Source organism: Brassica napus, chromosome A10 (assembly GCF_020379485.1).
Source record: "Brassica napus cultivar Da-Ae chromosome A10, Da-Ae, whole genome shotgun sequence".
NCBI lineage: Eukaryota > Viridiplantae > Streptophyta > Magnoliopsida > Brassicales > Brassicaceae > Brassica > Brassica napus.
The window spans coordinates 9,620,541-9,639,026 of record NC_063443.1 but is presented as its reverse complement, the minus strand read 5'-3'; the positions used below and the strand labels follow the sequence as shown (position 1 = coordinate 9,639,026).

The 18,486-nt window shown below is 34.1% G+C and overlaps 2 protein-coding genes across 3 annotated transcripts; both read right to left on the bottom strand.

Moving 5' to 3' along the window:
* Positions 1-399: 399 nt before the first annotated feature.
* On the bottom strand, positions 400-1,437 carry LOC106371248 (21.7 kDa class VI heat shock protein). Its single transcript, XM_048742832.1, has 2 exons — positions 941-1,437; positions 400-799 (listed from the first exon to the last, which is right to left on the bottom strand). The coding sequence occupies exons 1-2, from the start codon at positions 1,254-1,256 to the stop codon at positions 537-539; spliced, it is 579 nt and encodes a 192-aa protein (XP_048598789.1). The 5' UTR covers positions 1,257-1,437; the 3' UTR covers positions 400-536.
* A 3,338-nt stretch (positions 1,438-4,775) lies between these two features.
* LOC106369528 (terpenoid synthase 1) lies at positions 4,776-13,330 on the bottom strand. Of its 2 annotated transcripts, XM_048742831.1 has the most exons (6): positions 10,491-10,691; positions 10,184-10,404; positions 9,648-9,789; positions 9,390-9,545; positions 5,275-5,367; positions 4,776-5,186 (listed from the first exon to the last, which is right to left on the bottom strand). In XM_048742831.1, the coding sequence occupies exons 2-6, from the start codon at positions 10,252-10,254 to the stop codon at positions 4,890-4,892; spliced, it is 759 nt and encodes a 252-aa protein (XP_048598788.1). In that variant the 5' UTR covers positions 10,255-10,404; positions 10,491-10,691; the 3' UTR covers positions 4,776-4,889. The 2 variants fall into 2 exon arrangements, 1 of the variants encoding a protein (XP_048598788.1); XR_007317157.1 differs by lacking the exons at positions 4,776-5,186; positions 5,275-5,367; positions 9,390-9,545 and adding exons at positions 10,976-11,252; positions 11,322-13,330 and having other exon boundaries at positions 10,491-10,869.
* Between the last annotated feature and the right edge of the window lie 5,156 nt (positions 13,331-18,486).

Genomic DNA, 18,486 nt, shown 5'->3' with positions numbered 1-18,486 from the left:
TTTATCAATATATTTATTTATATATGTTAATTTTAGTTAATTTGTATATATTTTTATATTATTCTAAATTAAAAAACTATACATATGGTATTTGGTGTTTAATCGGAGATGAAATTACATCAAATTTAATATTTTGGTATTTTATTGGAAGTGGCCTTAAGTATCCAAAAATGGATAGGAAAGGACATAAATTTTGCCCACTCCTACTAATAACAAAACTGAAAAAAAATCTAAAAATAAAATTCAAAAGGAGTTATCATAGATTATATTAAAAATTATAATTCCCAAACTGGGGGTTAAATCCTAATCTAGTGCAATACAAAAAAAAAAACTCCATTAACGTGTATAATTGCAGTAAATGATTTGTCTATAATCGTAAATGTCTCTGTACGTATACGATTTACCGATCAAATATATAATATACGCATGTATAATATCATTCATTGTCTACAACAGAAAAGTATTACATATCATTCTATAATTAAGAAAAAACCTGAAACTTCGTACACATCCAGGGCCAATAATGACACATCAGATTAGAATTTGTTCTTAGAATTAATCTTGGGGATTATGATCTCTAACAAAGAGTAGTCGTCTTTGTTGGAAAGGAAAGCTTCGGAGTTTTGGGGGTCGGCATCGCCGGGAAGCTCTAGACGGCGGACGTAGCCGTATTCCCACCACCGGCCGCTTCTCCAGTCGCCGCTGGCCGCCGTTTTCTTATTAATGTTCCATTGGCCACTAATCTCCATCATTTTTCCTTTAACATCCACGTACACCTGCACGTTATTTTTCCCCACCACTAATACCAAAAATATAATCAGTTTTTTCTTGAACCCTAGAGAAAATGGTTGCATGCATGTATAAACCATTATATATATAATTTTTCTCCTGATAAGCCTAAAACAAGAAAAATAAATAAAAGAATGTAGGAAGTATATACCGGGGAGGTCAGATATAAGGGCATAAGTTTGGTCGGCTTGCGACCAATCGACTCTACACTGTCCTACGCTCCTGAGGCTTGCTAGCAAAACATCTGCCTCGAATTCCCACAATGGAAACGCATCTGACGGATCAAAGTACTTCCCGAACAAGAACGGGCTGAAAATAGATCCCTCGCTGAACACAGCCTTCTCCGAGCCTCCTGCACCGCTTAAGAACCTCCAGAAAACTTCCTCGCTGAGCGGTACGCTCCACTTTCCTAGCGTCTTGTCTTCGGTATGGATCTCTAGTTTGAGGCTTCCACTACTACTCGTCATGAGAGAGAGAGAGAGAGAGAGAGAGAGAGAGAGAGAGAGAGAGAAGGAAAGTGTGTGTGTGTGAGAGTTTTGGAATCAAGGTTTTGTTCTTATAGTATGAGTTTCGATTTAGCTGATACAAAGGCGATGCGAAAAAGCTTAGTAAAAAGAATTTTCAGTATGCGGCGGATCTAGAAGTAAACTTTATGCACATGAGAAAAATAAATGATACACACATATCATAAGTTCATAACAAAACAAAATTTTAAGAATATAATTGACGCAAACACATTATTGAGGCAGTAAATAGAGTTTTCTAACTTGAAAATCTACTTCTCATGTTTGCATTACCAAACACATTAGTTTCAAATGTTATTTCAAATATAATTGGGTGCATCCATTCCCCTTCTTGCATTGCATCCGCTCATCTTTGCAGTAGTATAGTGTAACGCGTTAGCCATATAATTTGTATAACTTACTTTATTCGTTACATGATCTTAATTTTTTATTTTTTTTGTAAGCTACATGATCTAAATTATTAGTAAACCATTACAACAATATCAGGATTAAAATCTACATGTCTACTAGTTAGTTAATAGTCAGAAGATGATCATGCATGTTATTGCCCACAAAAGAAACGCATCTTGTTGATGAAAGGAAAGTTTATGTGGAGGTATATTTGTAGCACACTTAATTATCACTATTACTTAGATTGACATGATAGGTCCAAAGTAAGATTAAAGAAGAAAATTATACGATGATAATGGAAAAAACTAAGGGCTCAAATTTATTTGGAAATGATAATGATAAGGGAAAAAGTTGGGAAATATTCTCCTTCTGTTGTGACAATATTATAGCGTGGTTAAAGTAAAGAAACGAATATGTTCTCTTGACGTAGAAATTGCTCGAAGGGTCACAAAAGAAGTCTGTCCTTTACTTTGAGCCATACCATTTTTGATTCTCCATCGATCTTACACTAAAAGATCATATTTTATATAAGAAATTATATATATATATATATATATATATTGTTTTCCTTGTATGTCATATAATTTTGTCTTAAATTTAGATGAAAGAACGATAAATCTCTTACGTAAAGTAAAATAAAATTGAAACTGTGTTGCAGCGAGGACACGTTCTATATCTCAGATCTTTGAAACCCTACCAAAAAAAAAAAAATCTCAGATCTTTGAAAATATATCTTGCATTGTGTTCTGGAGAACTGCAATTTATTGGGTCGTTGTTTGGGCGAATCCTTGACCTATTTGTAGGGATGTCAATTAGCTATCAATGTTCAAATGGGCTTGTCCAAATAGACAATCAATTTTTTGACAATATTGGTCAAAACCCAAACTGTACCAATCCCACTTTAGACCATGCCAATTGGGCTATCCACGGATCCAAATGAAAATCATTTATTACATATACGAATAAACATACAATGTAAAAAATCTGATTTTGCGATTTTGGCGGGAAAACATGATTTTGTAAATTTGGTAGGAAAACATATGTTGCGGTTTTGGCAAAAAATATGATTTTGCGCTTTTGGCAAAAAATGTGGTTTTGCGCTTTTGGCGAAAACATGATTTATGGTTTTGTCGAGAAAATATGAATTTGCAGTTTTTGCGGCATGATTTTGATGTACTGCCGGGAAAACTTGCTTTTGTGGTTTTGTCAAGAAAGCGTGGTTTTATGGTTTTTAGCGGAAACACGTGATTTTATGGTATTGACGGAAAAACATAATTTTTCAATTTTTTTTGAGAAAACGTAATTTTGCGGTGTGGCAAAAAAATGTGATTTTACGGTATTGCGAGAAAATGTGATCTTGTAGTTTTGGCTGGAAACGTGATTTTGCAGTTTCTTTGGAAAACCATGATTTTACAGTTATGTTGGAAAAAACATGATTTTGCAATTTTGGCGGAAAACATGATTTTGCGGTTTTGGCGGGAAAACGTAATTTTACAGTTTTGGTCGGAAAATATAATTTTGCGGATTTGGCGAAAAATGTGATTTTGCGGTTTTGGAGGAAAAAGTGATTTTGTGGTTGTGGCAAAAACGTGATTTTGCAGTTTTCGCAAAAAAAAAAATATGGTTTGCGATTTTTGCGAGAAAATGCGATTTTGCAGTTTTGAAAAAAAAAACGTGATATTGCGGTTTTGGCAAAAAAAAACATGATTTTGTGGTTTTGGCAAAAAATAATGATTTTGCGGTTTTGCCAAAAAGTCGTGGTTTTGACAAAAAAAAAATATGATTTTACGATTTTGGCGAAAATGTAATTTTGCGGGTTTTGAAAAAAAACGTGATTTTACGGTTTTGGTGGAAAAACTTAACCTTGAACTTACAGTTTTAGTGGAAAAACATAACCTTACGGCTTTGACTCAAAAGCGTGATTTTATGGTTTTTCGGGCAATCATGATTTCATGGTTTTGGTGGGGAAAACGTGATTTTACAGTTTTTGCTGGAAAAACATGTTTTTTTTTATATTCTAATTTTTTCTCATTTTAGAAAACTCTAAATTTTTAGGTTTATTGGATCCCATGTCCAAATGGTTTTGACCCATAAAATTTTAGCTAAATGTGATTTTAGCCCATTTAGACTATTAACCATTTGGGTCTGACCATATCAAAACCAATTTAATTTGGTCTGGGTTAGCCCATAGTCATCGGTCCCAATTTACATTTCTAAAAGGAACATGCCGATTTGAAAAAAAAAAAACATGCCGATTTGGAGAAAAAATAAAGAAAATGGCTTGGAGAACACCTAAGTGAAAGTAAGAACATTCACAATTGCACAAATCGACACAAGAATTAGGGTTTACTCAGATTTATTGTTTTTGACGAGTTCTTTACTCTTTACAATTTCATTGTCTTTCTCCTTGTAATCGTTTTTTGATCAATCAATAAACATCTTTCAAATAACTCGCTATTGATTTCGTGTATACATCTCGTACGTGGCCAAATCAGATTAAAAAAATTAACGTTGTCTGTGGGGAAATTAGAAAATAAAACCAAGGAAGATAACACATGGCCGGATATGATCCAGAATGGACATTACTCCACCGGCACGGATCTCGCAAATATAATGACCATGATGAAAGACTTGATGGAGCGTCTCAATCAACAAGACTATAAATAAAGTAACCAACGAGGACCCAGATACCCTAGCCGCCACTTTCATGCCACCTGCTGCAGATGACGTGGAACCCATATACAACAAGAAGGTAACTCTTCCATACAAACAATCATATAGGTAAGAATGCCAATTGGGTTGTCTATGTCCAAATGGGCTTGTCTAAATAGACAATCGATTCCTTTGACGGCCGCTTGGTCAAATGGTTTGTTTATTGTATTCGATGGGATGTGTTCAAGCAATGTAATCAATCACCAAAAATTACGTGAGAAATATCAACCTACATGTGGTGTTTTGGGCACCAGAGTTTCGCCTTGTATGACATCTAAGAATCTTGAGTAACTAATACATTAATATGCACAACGGTTGTTTATGTGTACGAATGTGTGATGTACACAAAATCCAATATTGTGCCATAACTCGTTACTAGCTTTATTAGCCAATTCATAGAACAGGAAATTGTCATGGATGCCAAGTTCATAGATGTTTCAACTGAAACGAAGACCAAATATTCTAATTCTTATTTCAAAGGCGAATAAGATTGACGAACAAAGAGGTGATGTGCTCTTTGAATATTCCGTCTGGGTTAGTGTATTCTTCGCCTGTTCTGTAGCTAAAAACTACCATTTTTCCAAAATTAGCCGCAAGTTTTAAGATTTTGCGCGGAACTGTCGCTGATTCTTTCAAGAACTCCTCGTTCAGAATCTTATCCAAGGCCCTAACCATGTTCTGAATCTCCGAAAATGCTTCCTCTTCTGTAACCCCGTACTGCTTCATATAGTAGTTGATGGCGTTTGCGTTATACCCTCTGCTCTTATCATCCTGTTAAACACCAGATATCTTACCCATCATGCACATGTTCATTAATTAGCCAAACCAAAAGAAATCTTGATCATGTTATTGTAATTACCTCGAACCCGGGCATGTCATTCATCAGACGACCCCTTTTAGCCTGAGCCTCGACGTATTTTGGTCTGGATTTTAACCACTTATAACCTTCTTCCTGTTGGAAAAGCCGAGAATAGCTAAGAACATGAACTCACTCTTTAAGAATGGAAGAGACAATCAACTTGTGATTGAATCCTCTCAGCAAAATAATCTACACAACCATCTGAATCTAGAGAGATTAAGTGGCTGTGAGATTGATACAATAATTAGAATTAAACTAAGAACAGATTAAAGACTCTAGTTTGAATCTATTCCTTGAGAAGTGACACAACACTTTCAGTTTGTTCACTTAAGGAGAATAGGAAATAGAATCAGTAAGCTAGAGTTTAAGAGAAGATAAAGAAGAGTTTAAACTGATTTTAGAGTAGAATGGGCAAGCATAATCTGCCCTTAGGCAGACCCAAAACATGTATACCTTAACTCCCTACATTGTGACTAATTTAAAGAACACTTAGTAAAGAGATGAGTTATACACGAAATTTATGAATGCTTGTCTCTTATTTCTTGTGTGTTCATTACAATGAGGCTGCCTCTTTATTTATAGAGGAGAGCCTTAGGTTTTACAGCAGCAGCAACAAGACAAAGGAGAGATTAAACTAATACTATCCTAGGAAATGAATAAACAAAGCTATTAGGAAGCAGCCAAGGAGGATGAGAACAGGAAGAGGCACGACCAGATGAAGAGAAAGGGACAGGAGAGAGGTTGGCACAGCTTGCTTAAGTGAAAGTGACAGGCCAGTTGCTTCTCCAAAGCACCACATGTGACTTTCCTTGCTTCAATTCAAACCAGATCTTTTCCCTTGACTCTCCAACGGTCATAAGCTTGTTTAAACTTCAAATCTGCTTCAGAATATCAAGCTGGACGAGCTCACTACTTTCCTTGCCTTCCAAGTCACTCTAGGTTAAGCTTGGTTACTTGGAAGCCAAGACTGTACGGACTGCCTTGTACAGCAAGGTTGTATGTACCAGACTCTGTTCAAGTACCTCTTCTTCTCTTGTTTCATTTGTTGGCTCCTTTCCTTGATGCACAAGTCTTGAATACTTGCAACACACTTCATGACTCTACAGCCTCCTTCTCTTCTTGCACACACGCCTTGATCATCTTTTCATTGTCTTGGCCGTGTGATCACTCTCTTGAGGCTTGTTCATGGCTAGGATAGCTTCTTCTTCTTTAGTTTGATGTGGAGATGCTTGGCCTTCACTTCCTTTGTTTGGCCTTCACATCTCCTTGTCTTGCTTCACTTTAATACCCTCCCTCAAGGTTGGGCTTTGGAAGCCATTGGTTCCAAAGGCCAAGCTTGCAACACGCAAATGACTACCTCATTGAAAACCTCACCATGTAAAACCACTTGGGATAAAACCATGATGAGGACAAAAAGAGTATAGCCTTCACGGTGCAATGGATAGCTATGACCTTGGCTTTATTTGAAGTGAGCTTGAAGCTTCTTTGATCTATGATCTGAATGCGGCTTGAACTTGTCTTTGAACCGCCAAAAGGACTCATGGCTTGAGCCATGATCTGAACTGATTGCTTAGGGTGTTGACGCCATGATTTGAACTTGTGCAACACCTCTTTCTTCTTGATGCTACACATGAAGCCTACTGACCCTTAGCTAACATCTTGCTGGTGAGTTGATTCATCACTTTCCTACAGCCACTTCTCCTCAAGATCTTGTCTTGGGTCCATGAATCTGAGGCCATTGGTTCTAACCCCCAAAGCTTGCTTCTGATGCTGCTCTAGATCAACCGAACTTGCATTGTCTTCTTGAGACAACCAAGCACAAACACCAATCACCATTCTTAAACTTAGAACCTGTCGAGTATGGACAGATTCAAAGCACAAAATTAGTGAGTGATGGAGAGAATAAAGTAACCAGAGAATAAGTAACCAGAGTATTTGAGAATAAGTAACAGAAGTATGAGAGAATATTAGAGAATAATGGAGAGTAAGAGTATGGTAGAGAATGAGAGTTTTGCGGAAGCAGATTGCAGTCCATGGCCTTCAAGCTTCATGGCTGATCACAATGCTGGTGAGGCATGAACATACCACCAGTTAACACATTTTTAAAGCATTTTCGAAATCAGATTACTCAAGAATCTGTTCAAAACATTTTAAGATTTTTTTTTTTTTTAAATCCTTTCAAAGAGCATTTCTTTAAATCTGAAATTCAAATGCTCTTACAAATCAATTTTCTTCAAATCATCATCAATCTTTCTCCCTCCCTCAAGCATTGGTTTCATTAGACATAAAGTCTTTTACCAAGTTTGAAAATATTAAGAGACAAAGGGTAGAAAAGGATGATAATGTTTGAGACAAACCAGCAAGAACTTCATCTTTTAAAACTGTTTTTAAAGCACAAAAAGATGACGTCTTTTGTTTCATTTCCCTCCCTTAGCCTTGGATTAGGATCCCAACTCAAGATCAGAACCACAGCTTACACATGGGAGAGAAGAAACCAAAACAGAACTCCATCTTGTCTTCTTTAAAGAAATCATTAGACAAGATGAAGAACACAAAATATTTTTGAAATCGATTTTTTTTTTTTTTCAAGAGTTCTTCAAGATACAAGTTTAATCTTTTCTCCCTCCCTCAAGCTGACATGAACAGATTTTTAATCTTTCATCCAAAGGATTAAACAATGAGGAGATAAAGGCGAGAGTCATTGATTAAAAAAAAAACATTAAAGCGTTGCATCTTAAAGAAACTCACAGATTTTGAATACATACTTCATCTACACTCTCTACTGTCCAAGTTTTGAATCCCAGCCACACAGCTCATCAAAAACGAATTTAAAGGAGAAAGAGAGAGAGAGATTCAGATGAAGAAATTGACAAAAGAAGTGAGTTCAGCCCAAGAAGAGCAACAAAGCTCTGATACCATGTTGGAAAAGCTGAGAATAGCTAAGAACATGAACTCACTCTTTAAGAATGGAAGAGACAATCAACTTGTGATTGAATCCTCTCAGCAAAATAATCTACACAACCATCTGAATCTAGAGAGATTAAGTGGCTGTGAGATTGATACAATAATTAGAATTAAACTAAGAACAGATTAAAGACTCTAGTTTGAATCTATTCCTTGAGAAGTGACACAACACTTTCAGTTTGTTCACTTAAGGAGAATAGGAAATAGAATCAGTAAGCTAGAGTTTAAGAGAAGATAAAGAAGAGTTTAAACTGATTTTAGAGTAGAATGGGCAAGCATAATCTGCCCTTAGGCAGACCCAAAACATGTATACCTTAACTCCCTACATTGTGACTAATTTAAAGAACACTTAGTAAAGAGATGAGTTATACACGAAATTTATGAATGCTTGTCTCTTATTTCTTGTGTGTTCATTACAATGAGGCTGCCTCTTTATTTATAGAGGAGAGCCTTAGGTTTTACAGCAGCAGCAACAAGACAAAGGAGAGATTAAACTAATACTATCCTAGGAAATGAATAAACAAAGCTATTAGGAAGCAGCCAAGGAGGATGAGAACAGGAAGAGGCACGACCAGATGAGGAGAAAGGGACAGGAGAGAGGTTGGCACAGCTTGCTTAAGTGAAAGTGACAGGCCAGTTGCTTCTCCAAAGCACCACATGTGACTTTCCTTGCTTCAATTCAAACCAGATCTTTTCCCTTGACTCTCCAACGGTCATAAGCTTGTTTAAACTTCAAATCTGCTTCAGAATATCAAGCTGGACGAGCTCACTACTTTCCTTGCCTTCCAAGTCACTCTAGGTTAAGCTTGGTTACTTGGAAGCCAAGACTGTACGGACTGCCTTGTACAGCAAAGTTGTATGTACCAGACTCTGTTCAAGTACCTCTTCTTCTCTTGTTTCATTTGTTGGCTCCTTTCCTTGATGCACAAGTCTTGAATACTTGCAACACACTTCATGACTCTACAGCCTCCTTCTCTTCTTGCACACACGCCTTGATCATCTTTTCATTGTCTTGGCCGTGTGATCACTCTCTTGAGGCTTGTTCATGGCTAGGATAGCTTCTTCTTCTTTAGTTTGATGTGGAGATGCTTGGCCTTCACTTCCTTTGTTTGGCCTTCACATCTCCTTGTCTTGCTTCACTTTAATACTTCCCTAGCAGTTTTTCCCAGCCCAAGCAAACTGCCTGCTATAGATACTTGCATCGAGACTTCGACTCCTCCAATCTCCAAGTATTCATCAAATGTAGGCACCACGTCTGTGTGTGCCCATTCCGCGAAGCAAAGGTTGGCTCTTAAGTATATCTTGAACTGCTTATTTAATACGAGTACAAAAGAGAATTTTAATGTCTACTATATTATCTACCTGTAATATTTTGTCCACTGAATGGTAGTCGTAGACTCATATATTACCTCTTCAAGTAAACCTTGCACATTGAATGATAAGCCTTCTTCAGATATGCCCTCGCTTTCACACTCTTTGAAAACATTCCAAGCAAACTTGAAAACGGTTTTCATATATTCTGGTAAACTGTCTGCGCAATCTGGAGCCCACCTGTGTATACAATACATAATTACATTCTGAGATTTCTACACTAAGATTGTTCAGGTATATTTTTTACAAAAAAAAAAAGATTGTTCAGGTATATAGAATACCGTAGATTTTATTTTTATTGCTATCACTTTTGCATTCTTTGGACATACGAATTACCCGTCTCAGGTATAGGGCATGTATCTCATACCTGATTACTAATAGACACTCAATTCATAAACCTTTATAAAATATTTTCATGCTTACGCATTTTAACATTTGAAAGCTAACGTGTGTTTTTATTTTAAGCTATCACATGTGTCGTCAGTCATGGACCTTGCAACAATTCCCTCATATAGAAAAGGGAATACTCATTCTAGCTAAGGAAGAAAAAAGAAGAGAAATGTGCTGATGATACCTTTCAACGCAATGAACAAGATCTGCAACTTCCAAAACAGACCCATATCTATCACATGTGTCGTCAATCATGGTCCAGACCGTGCTTAATTTAAAAACTGCAGTTCTCCCTCGCGAGTATCGGGCTCGAAATATATCATTAATCCATAAAGATAGCACTCGTGCATCCTATCCCTAAAATATGGTGGGAGTTTAGATGCAAAATCGTACTGCTTCCACCATCTGTAGAACAACGACAATGACTGTTTTAGCTAGTATAGTTATTATTCTCAAAAAAAGATATATAGCTAAAATTAAGCGGCAAATACTTGGTGAAAGTTTTCAGTTCTTGAATCCAATTCAGCTGCAAGAACTTGAAATTGAGCTTAGCAAATTTCAGTAGCATCTTGTTGTGATATTCTTCTTGTTCATAGAATGAAATGTATTCCCTTGTGAATACCATTTCGGCATTAAAATGCTGAGGCATGCAAAGAGCATTTCGTATACGCGTTGAGATATGACAAGAAATTGCTCCAGTTTCAGCTAATGACTCTAACTTTATTGTCGTGAAGCTCAAAGCTTCGTCCAATATATAATCTGCTGTTGTCCCCAAGTGAGCGGCTTCATACAAGCTCACCATACCCTTGGCATCCTCGATTAGACATTCCTTAAAATTTCCATTTCCCCCTTTGAATCTCTCAAACACGTCTGTACCTCCAAGAGAAACATCTTGTTATCATAACTTATATTAATGAAAAAACAGAGTTGTACCAACATCTATCGAAATTAACAAAGCAGGCAGGAGTCTCTTTACCGGAAGAAATGTTGTAACCGTATGTTCTGAAAACCCAGAAGATTGTAGAGACTGTGTACAAATCATTTTCACCGGCCAACATATCCTCTATCTTTCCAAAACCCTCTTTTAGACACTCCTCGATCTCGTCCTCGAAGAGATACATCAGACCTAGGCTCACTAGCAAATATATCATAAGGATTTTCTTCTTAGTCGATTCCAGGCATTGGGAAGACATGATCATGCCACTCACCACTGGCTTTACTGCCTCAATCTCTCTCTCAAGCGTGTCCATTTCCTAAAAAAAAGATATGTGATAGCGTTCATGATCTCTCTCTTATATATATATATTAAAAAAAAAACTCACCGATGCATCCACATGAGCAGAGAGGAAGTGATCGCCCCATTTAGAAGGTGGAAGTTTTTTAAACAGGCGTTCACTTTCTTGAACTTCACCTGTTTGAGAAGGAAAGGCCTTTAAGGGAAAAAGCTTCGGAGACTTGCCTGGAAAAGATATCAGGGGCAAGGAAAAGAGTTTGCATGCTGAGATCATTTCATTTCGAGAACAAAGAGAGAGTTGAGATTTGTATGTTGGTACAACATTTGTTATGCTTTCCATTTTGATGGGCCGATTATATTGAACCTATTTTCAACACTAGATTTTATAGGCACGATTTGATTCTTGGACCCGTCAAATAATAGTTTTAAATAAATGTTTTCAGGAAATTTTAAATTTATTTATCAATATTTTACAAAAGTATGGTCTTAATCCTTGCAGGGCAACAAATTGAAAATATGATAAAATATATCAACTTAATAGTCATCATTCTTTTTCCTTTTTTACCAAATTTTTTTCTTTTTTTTTTTGCCATTTTCCGACTTTCGTCAATCTCTTCAAAGACAATACATCACCAAAACTTCATCTTGGTATCTTTCAAAGGTCATACGAACAATCACCTGTATGGTGACCTTCATATCTCCTAGGTTGTTCAGCCATTGCAACATATAAGTGTTTTCCTCTTTCCAAACCAATTTTTTTGAGCATGGTGTAACTGGCCACGTTGGTACAACTCCCACCATAGATGATGAAACTACACACTTTATCTACTTTTCTTCGAGTACGGAACAAAAATATTTCCTCTGCTCCTTCTCTTCCACACCAGTTTGAACACTCAAACTCTTTCGTGCAACCAGTAGGTCGCCTTTGGCTGGTGGTTCCTCACTGAAGACACAGAATTGGACACTCATCCGTCTTCAGTCTCAATTTTCCCATTGTCCAAAAGAACCATGATTCCCTTATTAGGAGACTCATTTGCATAATGACCACATCCATGACCCTTGCAGCCCTAAATATCCCTTTCTAACTAATGGTCACTTCTACTTGGTTTTTTCTTTATTTTTCAGTACTCTTTTACCAAATTTTCGTAGTCTAGATTTTTAAGTTGTTCTCTTTGTATATATATCATTGCTAAATCATTCAATCTTTCTAGTAACATGATAATTAATCGCAGATACAACTTTATTAACCTTAATTTGGAAAAGCTTCGTTTATATGGGGCGACTGAAATAGAAGCATCAACAATATTGATAAATAAATTATGAGCTTGGATAACACTCTCCCGTTCCTTATTCTTTTGATCATTCATATCTTTATTTCTTTATCACTTGGATTATTATCCTTTTCAATGTAATCATCCTTATCTTCTTAATTAAAATTCTCAAAAAAATTCTCATACTCATCTTCCAGTGGATCACAAAATTCATAAATTAATTCTAGCGGATTCAATAAAATTGGCAGATTTTGCAAGAAACATGTTTACAGAGTTTGTAGTGATTTCACTAAAGCATTAGCTTTTTCTTTCTTTTATCTCTTTTGTGCTTTCAAGAGCTATGTTATTGGAGGCATGTTTTAAAATTTAATAAACAAAACAGTAGATCAAATCAGCCCTACCATAAAAAAATATAAGTTAGTGACAGAAATTAATAGATAAAAGCGAAAAAGGTAAAGCACTAGAAATTATTGGTCACTTAAAAAATAACAAACAAGATCGTGTGGTATATATTCATAACGTTGACAAAAAGAAAGTACCGTAAACAAATCAGCACTAGCATAAATGTACCGTAACACAAAACTTGAAAGATTGTAATGTTAGAATAAAAAAGAGAAGATGTTAACACAATCACATAACAAGAAACGAAAGAGAAAGAAAACGCAGACATACGCAGTCCAAAATTTATTAGGTTCGAATAACGCGAAACACCGCGATGCGGTTCTAATAATTAATAACAAAAATATATAAATATACATACATATTGTTATTATTAACTGCGGTGCAGTTTTTAACATTCAAAGTTTTGGATTTAGAAAACAAAATATTTAAATAACATATCTAAAATAATTGATATTTTAAAATATTTTCTATTTGGTATTCAAATAACCAGTTACGTATGTTTTTTTCTCGAACAAAAAAGAGTTTAACAAAACAAATCTAAAAACAACTTTGGAGATTTGAGTTTGGGTTGATTTGTATAAACTTATTAGTTAAAACCACTATGATACACCAAATTTAGTAATTGGGACCCTACAGATCCATAGAAGCACTATGAAAAGATTAGCCACTTTCAGAGAAATAACAAATAATTCTAATTACTGGGTAATGATTCATAATTAGCGTTACCATAAGAAAATCAACACTAAAACATACTATTGTGCCTTAACATGGCACGAGGTGTTTGGAATCTGTCTTCTGTTATGGTTTATGTTGATTTAGTTCTTCCGAGGTGGCTATCGGATCTTGAATCTACATACGATTATAATAGTCTTTTGTTGTGAAAAATATAGTAGTATAAGATAATGTTCGAAAAAACCACAACAATAATTACACACCTTGTTAACGTATATGTTTGATACTAGGTGATTCTCTCGTACTCATGGACGAGTACACATTTACAAACAAAAAAATTATTTTTACTGAGTAAATATTTATTTAAAAAAGCAAAATAAAGTTATTTGAATTTTTTTTTAAAATTAAAGTTATTTCATAATTAGATGTTTCCTTTTTAATCTTTTTCCAATAAAATATACAACAAAAAACATTTATAAATTTTAATATGAATTCAAAAGAAGAAATATTTTTATATGTAATGTGATTTCATAAGAAAAGGAAAGTTAACAAAAATAATCCTGACATTAATAAAAAATAATATTTCCTTTAAAACATAATATAAACAACATAAAATATACTTTCGAAGTAATAAAAATATTTTCCTTATATCTATAAATTTCTTAGATAATTACAAACAAATTTTAAATAACTTAAACAAAGAAATCTCTAGTTCAATAATAATATTTTCTTATTATTATATTGACGTGTTGGTTAAATTTTGTAAATTCTTTAGTTTACAAAAAAATGTTTACAATTACAGCAAGACTAAAAAGTTTCTACAAAACCCTTTAATTGTAGAGCTAATTTGCTGAATATACCAAAAAAGGTGAGATACCATGGAATAGGGAGAAAATGGTAATGATGGGGGGAAAAAAATTGGAGAGATATAGTGTATGGAGTGCAAATAGGGGATATATGGTGGGTAGGGAGTACAAATTCTCTTAATTGTATAACATAATTTCTCAAAAAATGGTATTTATTTTTAAAATGTAAACTAATATTTTTATTAAAACTGATTTTACCACAAACATACTTTTGATCAAATAATTAAAAATCTTCTTATATCATACCTCTGGGTATCTTTAGTGAAAATATTATATTTTGCCACAATTAAAAAAGGGGGGAATTTCAATTATACACTTTGTGGTGTACCACTTTTCACTTTTACCACCACTAAATGGACATTTTCAAAAATATCTTCTTCATTAAATGGCAAAAGACTAAATTAACCTTTCCTTATCTTCAACCATAAACGCCTCTTTTCAGATCTATCTTCTCTCTCGTGGAGATCCGCCGTCGCCGTATTCATGAGTTTCACGGTGTCCGTCTTTAACGAGTTCGTCGTCTTCTTCGTCAAGCTTCTCTTTCGTCTTCCTCAAACATGTCGTTGCTGTATTTATGAGCTTCACCGTGTATGTTTTTAACGAGTTCGTCGTCTTCTTCATCGAGCCCTGCCGTCGTCGTATTCATGAAATTCAGTGTGTATGTCTTTAACGAGTTTGTGTTTTAGTATCAATTGATCTTTCTACGATGAATTATGAAAGTAAGACTTTTTAAATTAGCTTCTCTCTTTCTTCCAAATATGTTGATTTAGTTTCTTTTTTTGGCTGATTAGTGACAGTTCTGTCTATCTTGGTTCCTTATAATTTCTGAAAAAGTTTCCAATGAAACAATCAAACAAGATTGCTTTAGACTTCTCATTTGAACATGTTGATCTAAAAGAAACAGTTTTGATAGTGAATATTGAGCTTGGCAACTTAGAACCATTTATAAATCTGAGTTTTAAGTAATTTTAGGGTTTTCTCCTTTCTGTTATCCAAAAATAGAATACAGTTAATTTGGATTTGTCATCTGAAGGGTTCCGGCTAAGAGAGAGATTATCGATAGTAAACATTGCATATTAAAGAATTATAACCCCTTATAAATCTAGATTTTAGGTTATTGTTGATAATGCAACTCAACGATTTACAGGGTTCTATAAAAGAAGTATTTTTAACAAGAGTTGTATATGTCTATACATATAAATGTGTGAACTCAAGAAGTCTTTTGTTGTGTTATCCTATATTATTTGTAAGACTTTTGTCGAAATACATGAACACTATGCTTATCCATCTTAGACCATGATTAGAAGTTCATATCATCGTTTTATTAAGTTCATATCATTGATGCTTCAGACTTCTCATTTGAACATGTCGATTTAAGAGAGGTATTTTCCAATAGTACACTGCATATTAAGGAATTATAACCCCTTATAAATCTGGGTTTTAGGATAATGATGATAATACATCTCAACGATTTACAAGGTGTTATAAAAGAAGTTCTTAAACAAGAGTTCATCGTATATATCTATAGAACAACATATAAACGTGTGAACATGAGAAGTCTTGTGTTGTGTTATCCTATATTCTTTGTAAGACTGTTACCAAAATACTTGAACATTATGCTTGGATAAAGTATCTTTACACGATTAAAAGTTAACATTATCTTTTTATTTCGTCAGGCAGTTAGATAGCAATGAATTTTGCACATCTTCGTGATTCCTCTGAGGATTTATCAAGCTGGAACAGATCCACTAGACAATCCAAAAGTGATTATCCAATCGGTGTCTTGGTCAATAATGTGAAGCATTTTATAAAAGATTATAAATGTAGTTTTATATGGGTTTATAAATTTGTAAATTAGAGATTTGGGAGACTTATAAAACTTGTTTATTATTTGTTACATTTTTTGGTTAATACAATGTTTGGATTCTCTAAGGAATACAAACATTTGGTGATGCATCCAGATCTTAATGACATAGATTTTGACAGTGTTGTACAATTAGTTCAACAAGGATATAAAAAGAAGAAAAGTGAATGGGAACAAAATTTTGTGGATTTACTTTTTGCAGTATATATGATATAGAGCAATAACACATGAAAGAAGATAAAAGTGAAGAGAAAAGAAATTTAAAGGGCAAATAAGAGTTTATAAATCATTTACAAATGTTTATAAAACATTTTTGTAAGTTTATAAGCGATTTATAAATGTTTATAAATTATTTGTAAGAGTCTCTAAGATCTATAGTTCACTTTCTCAGATCAACCAATGGGGGTAAATCTATGATTATTGATGAATGTAAATAATTTATAAGGGTTTATAAAAGCAATTTATAAACTATTTATAAAAGTTTATAAAAATGTTATGAAAGCATATATTCAATTTATAAGGGGGTATTATAAGAGTTGTATAGGTTTATAAATCAACTAAAAGAGTCTATAACCATTTAGAAAGCTTGATAAAACAACTTATAATGGTTTGTATAATAGTTTATAAGGGTTTATAAAGGTATATAAATAATTTATAAGGTTTATAAAAATAATTTATAAAATTGATACACCATTATAAAATAATTTATAAGGGTATGTAAAATTATTTGTAGGAGTCTATAAACCATTTATAAAGACATATAAGATTTGTAAGTTCAACAAAGGAGGTTTCTTCGTTCGTGGAGCTGAAGCGGTGGGGTCTGAAGCGGTGGATCATTGTTCGCTGTCCGCATGTGCCTCAGAATATGCCACGTATCATCATCTCTTTATAAAACATGCACGTGTTCTTTATTTTTATGAATTTAATCTTGTGTATCAAAGTGTTGGGCTTTAAGCCGAAAGACTTGTGCCCATATATAATTTCAGCCCATGAGGCTTAAATGAAAAGAATGTTGACAAAAAAAAAGATTTATAAGGGTTTATAAAAGATTTTAATGGGTTTTGAAGAGTTTGGATAGGGTTTACAAAAAAAATATAAAGGTTTTATAAGACTTTATCAAAAGATTTATAAATAATTTAGAGAGTCTTTTTAAGCTGTTAGAGAAATATCTATTCAGCCAAAAAACATATCAGAAGAATCAGGTTAGTGGTATTTTGAAGTGTTACAACTTTTTATTTCATGAAATCAGGTGTAGAGTGTATGACAAAGCATTGTAAGTATATTAAGAAATAAAGCATTGTTAAAAGATAGTTGCTTGTTACTAGTACTTAATCTGAAGGATGAATGCTTCTTGAGACATTAAGAAACATACATTTAGAAAGAAGTCGTTATAGTCTTCTTTGAGTGTGAATTCAGCTGAATCAAACCGCCAAGCAAGAGGAGTAGAAGGCATCATCATCATAGAGCCATGGCGGATTGGGGAGCACCAAGTTGATGAGCTCTTCAAGCAATCAGTAGACTTGGGATATTTTATTTTGATTTACAAGAATGTATAAATTGATTCATATAGGTTTATAAATAGATTTGTAATACTTTATAAAATATCTACTGCAGTCTATAAGTTAATTATAAATATTTATAAACTAATTTATAAAGCTTTGTAAATCATTTGAATCTAGCTCCAATAGAGTTTGTACTTGCAAAACTCAGTTTTTGTTAGTTGTTACTAACATGATCTGAGGATATCAAGGCTTCTCCATATCTCATTCTTCTATAAAAGAAACGATTGGAAACACACTTATTTACATGTCGAACTAATCTCTTCAACTATGCAACTCGTAAGAGGATATATAATTGGTTTAATATAAGAGATGTCTGAAGAAGATGAGAGAGAAGGATGTATAAAGAAGCCAACTCTGCAACTTTTATAAAGAGTTATAAATATTTAATTCTTTGATCATACAAACCACATTCTTGTTCAGAGTTCATCTTGCTTCTTCAAACAGCTCACCAACCTCGTCGATCTTCAAAATCTGAGTGCAAGCCAATCACATGTTATTCATACGCATCATCACTCACTTACAAAAACAAGATTCAAAAATAATATGCTTTGGTAACTCAACAAACTCATGCTCCATCTCCACTGCTTCTATAGATATTATACACAAAACAAGACAT

Excerpts from the sequence above, each read along its gene's own strand:
- LOC106371248 (XM_048742832.1), bottom strand. The coding sequence starts at position 1,256 with ATGACGAGTAGTAGTGGAAGCCTCAAACTAGAGATCCATACCGAAGAC. Across the intron at positions 800-940 it reads CCTTATATCTGACCTCCCCG|TGGTGGGGAAAAATAACGTG; the intron begins GTATATACTTCC and ends TTTTGGTATTAG.
- LOC106369528 (XM_048742831.1), bottom strand. The coding sequence starts at position 10,254 with ATGATTGACGACACATGTGATAGATATGGGTCTGTTTTGGAAGTTGCA. Across the intron at positions 9,546-9,647 it reads TGCAAGGTTTACTTGAAGAG|TTCAAGATATACTTAAGAGC; the intron begins GTAATATATGAG and ends TTAAATAAGCAG. Across the intron at positions 5,368-9,389 it reads GGCTGGGAAAAACTGCTAGG|GAAGAAGGTTATAAGTGGTT; the intron begins GAAGTATTAAAG and ends CTTTTCCAACAG.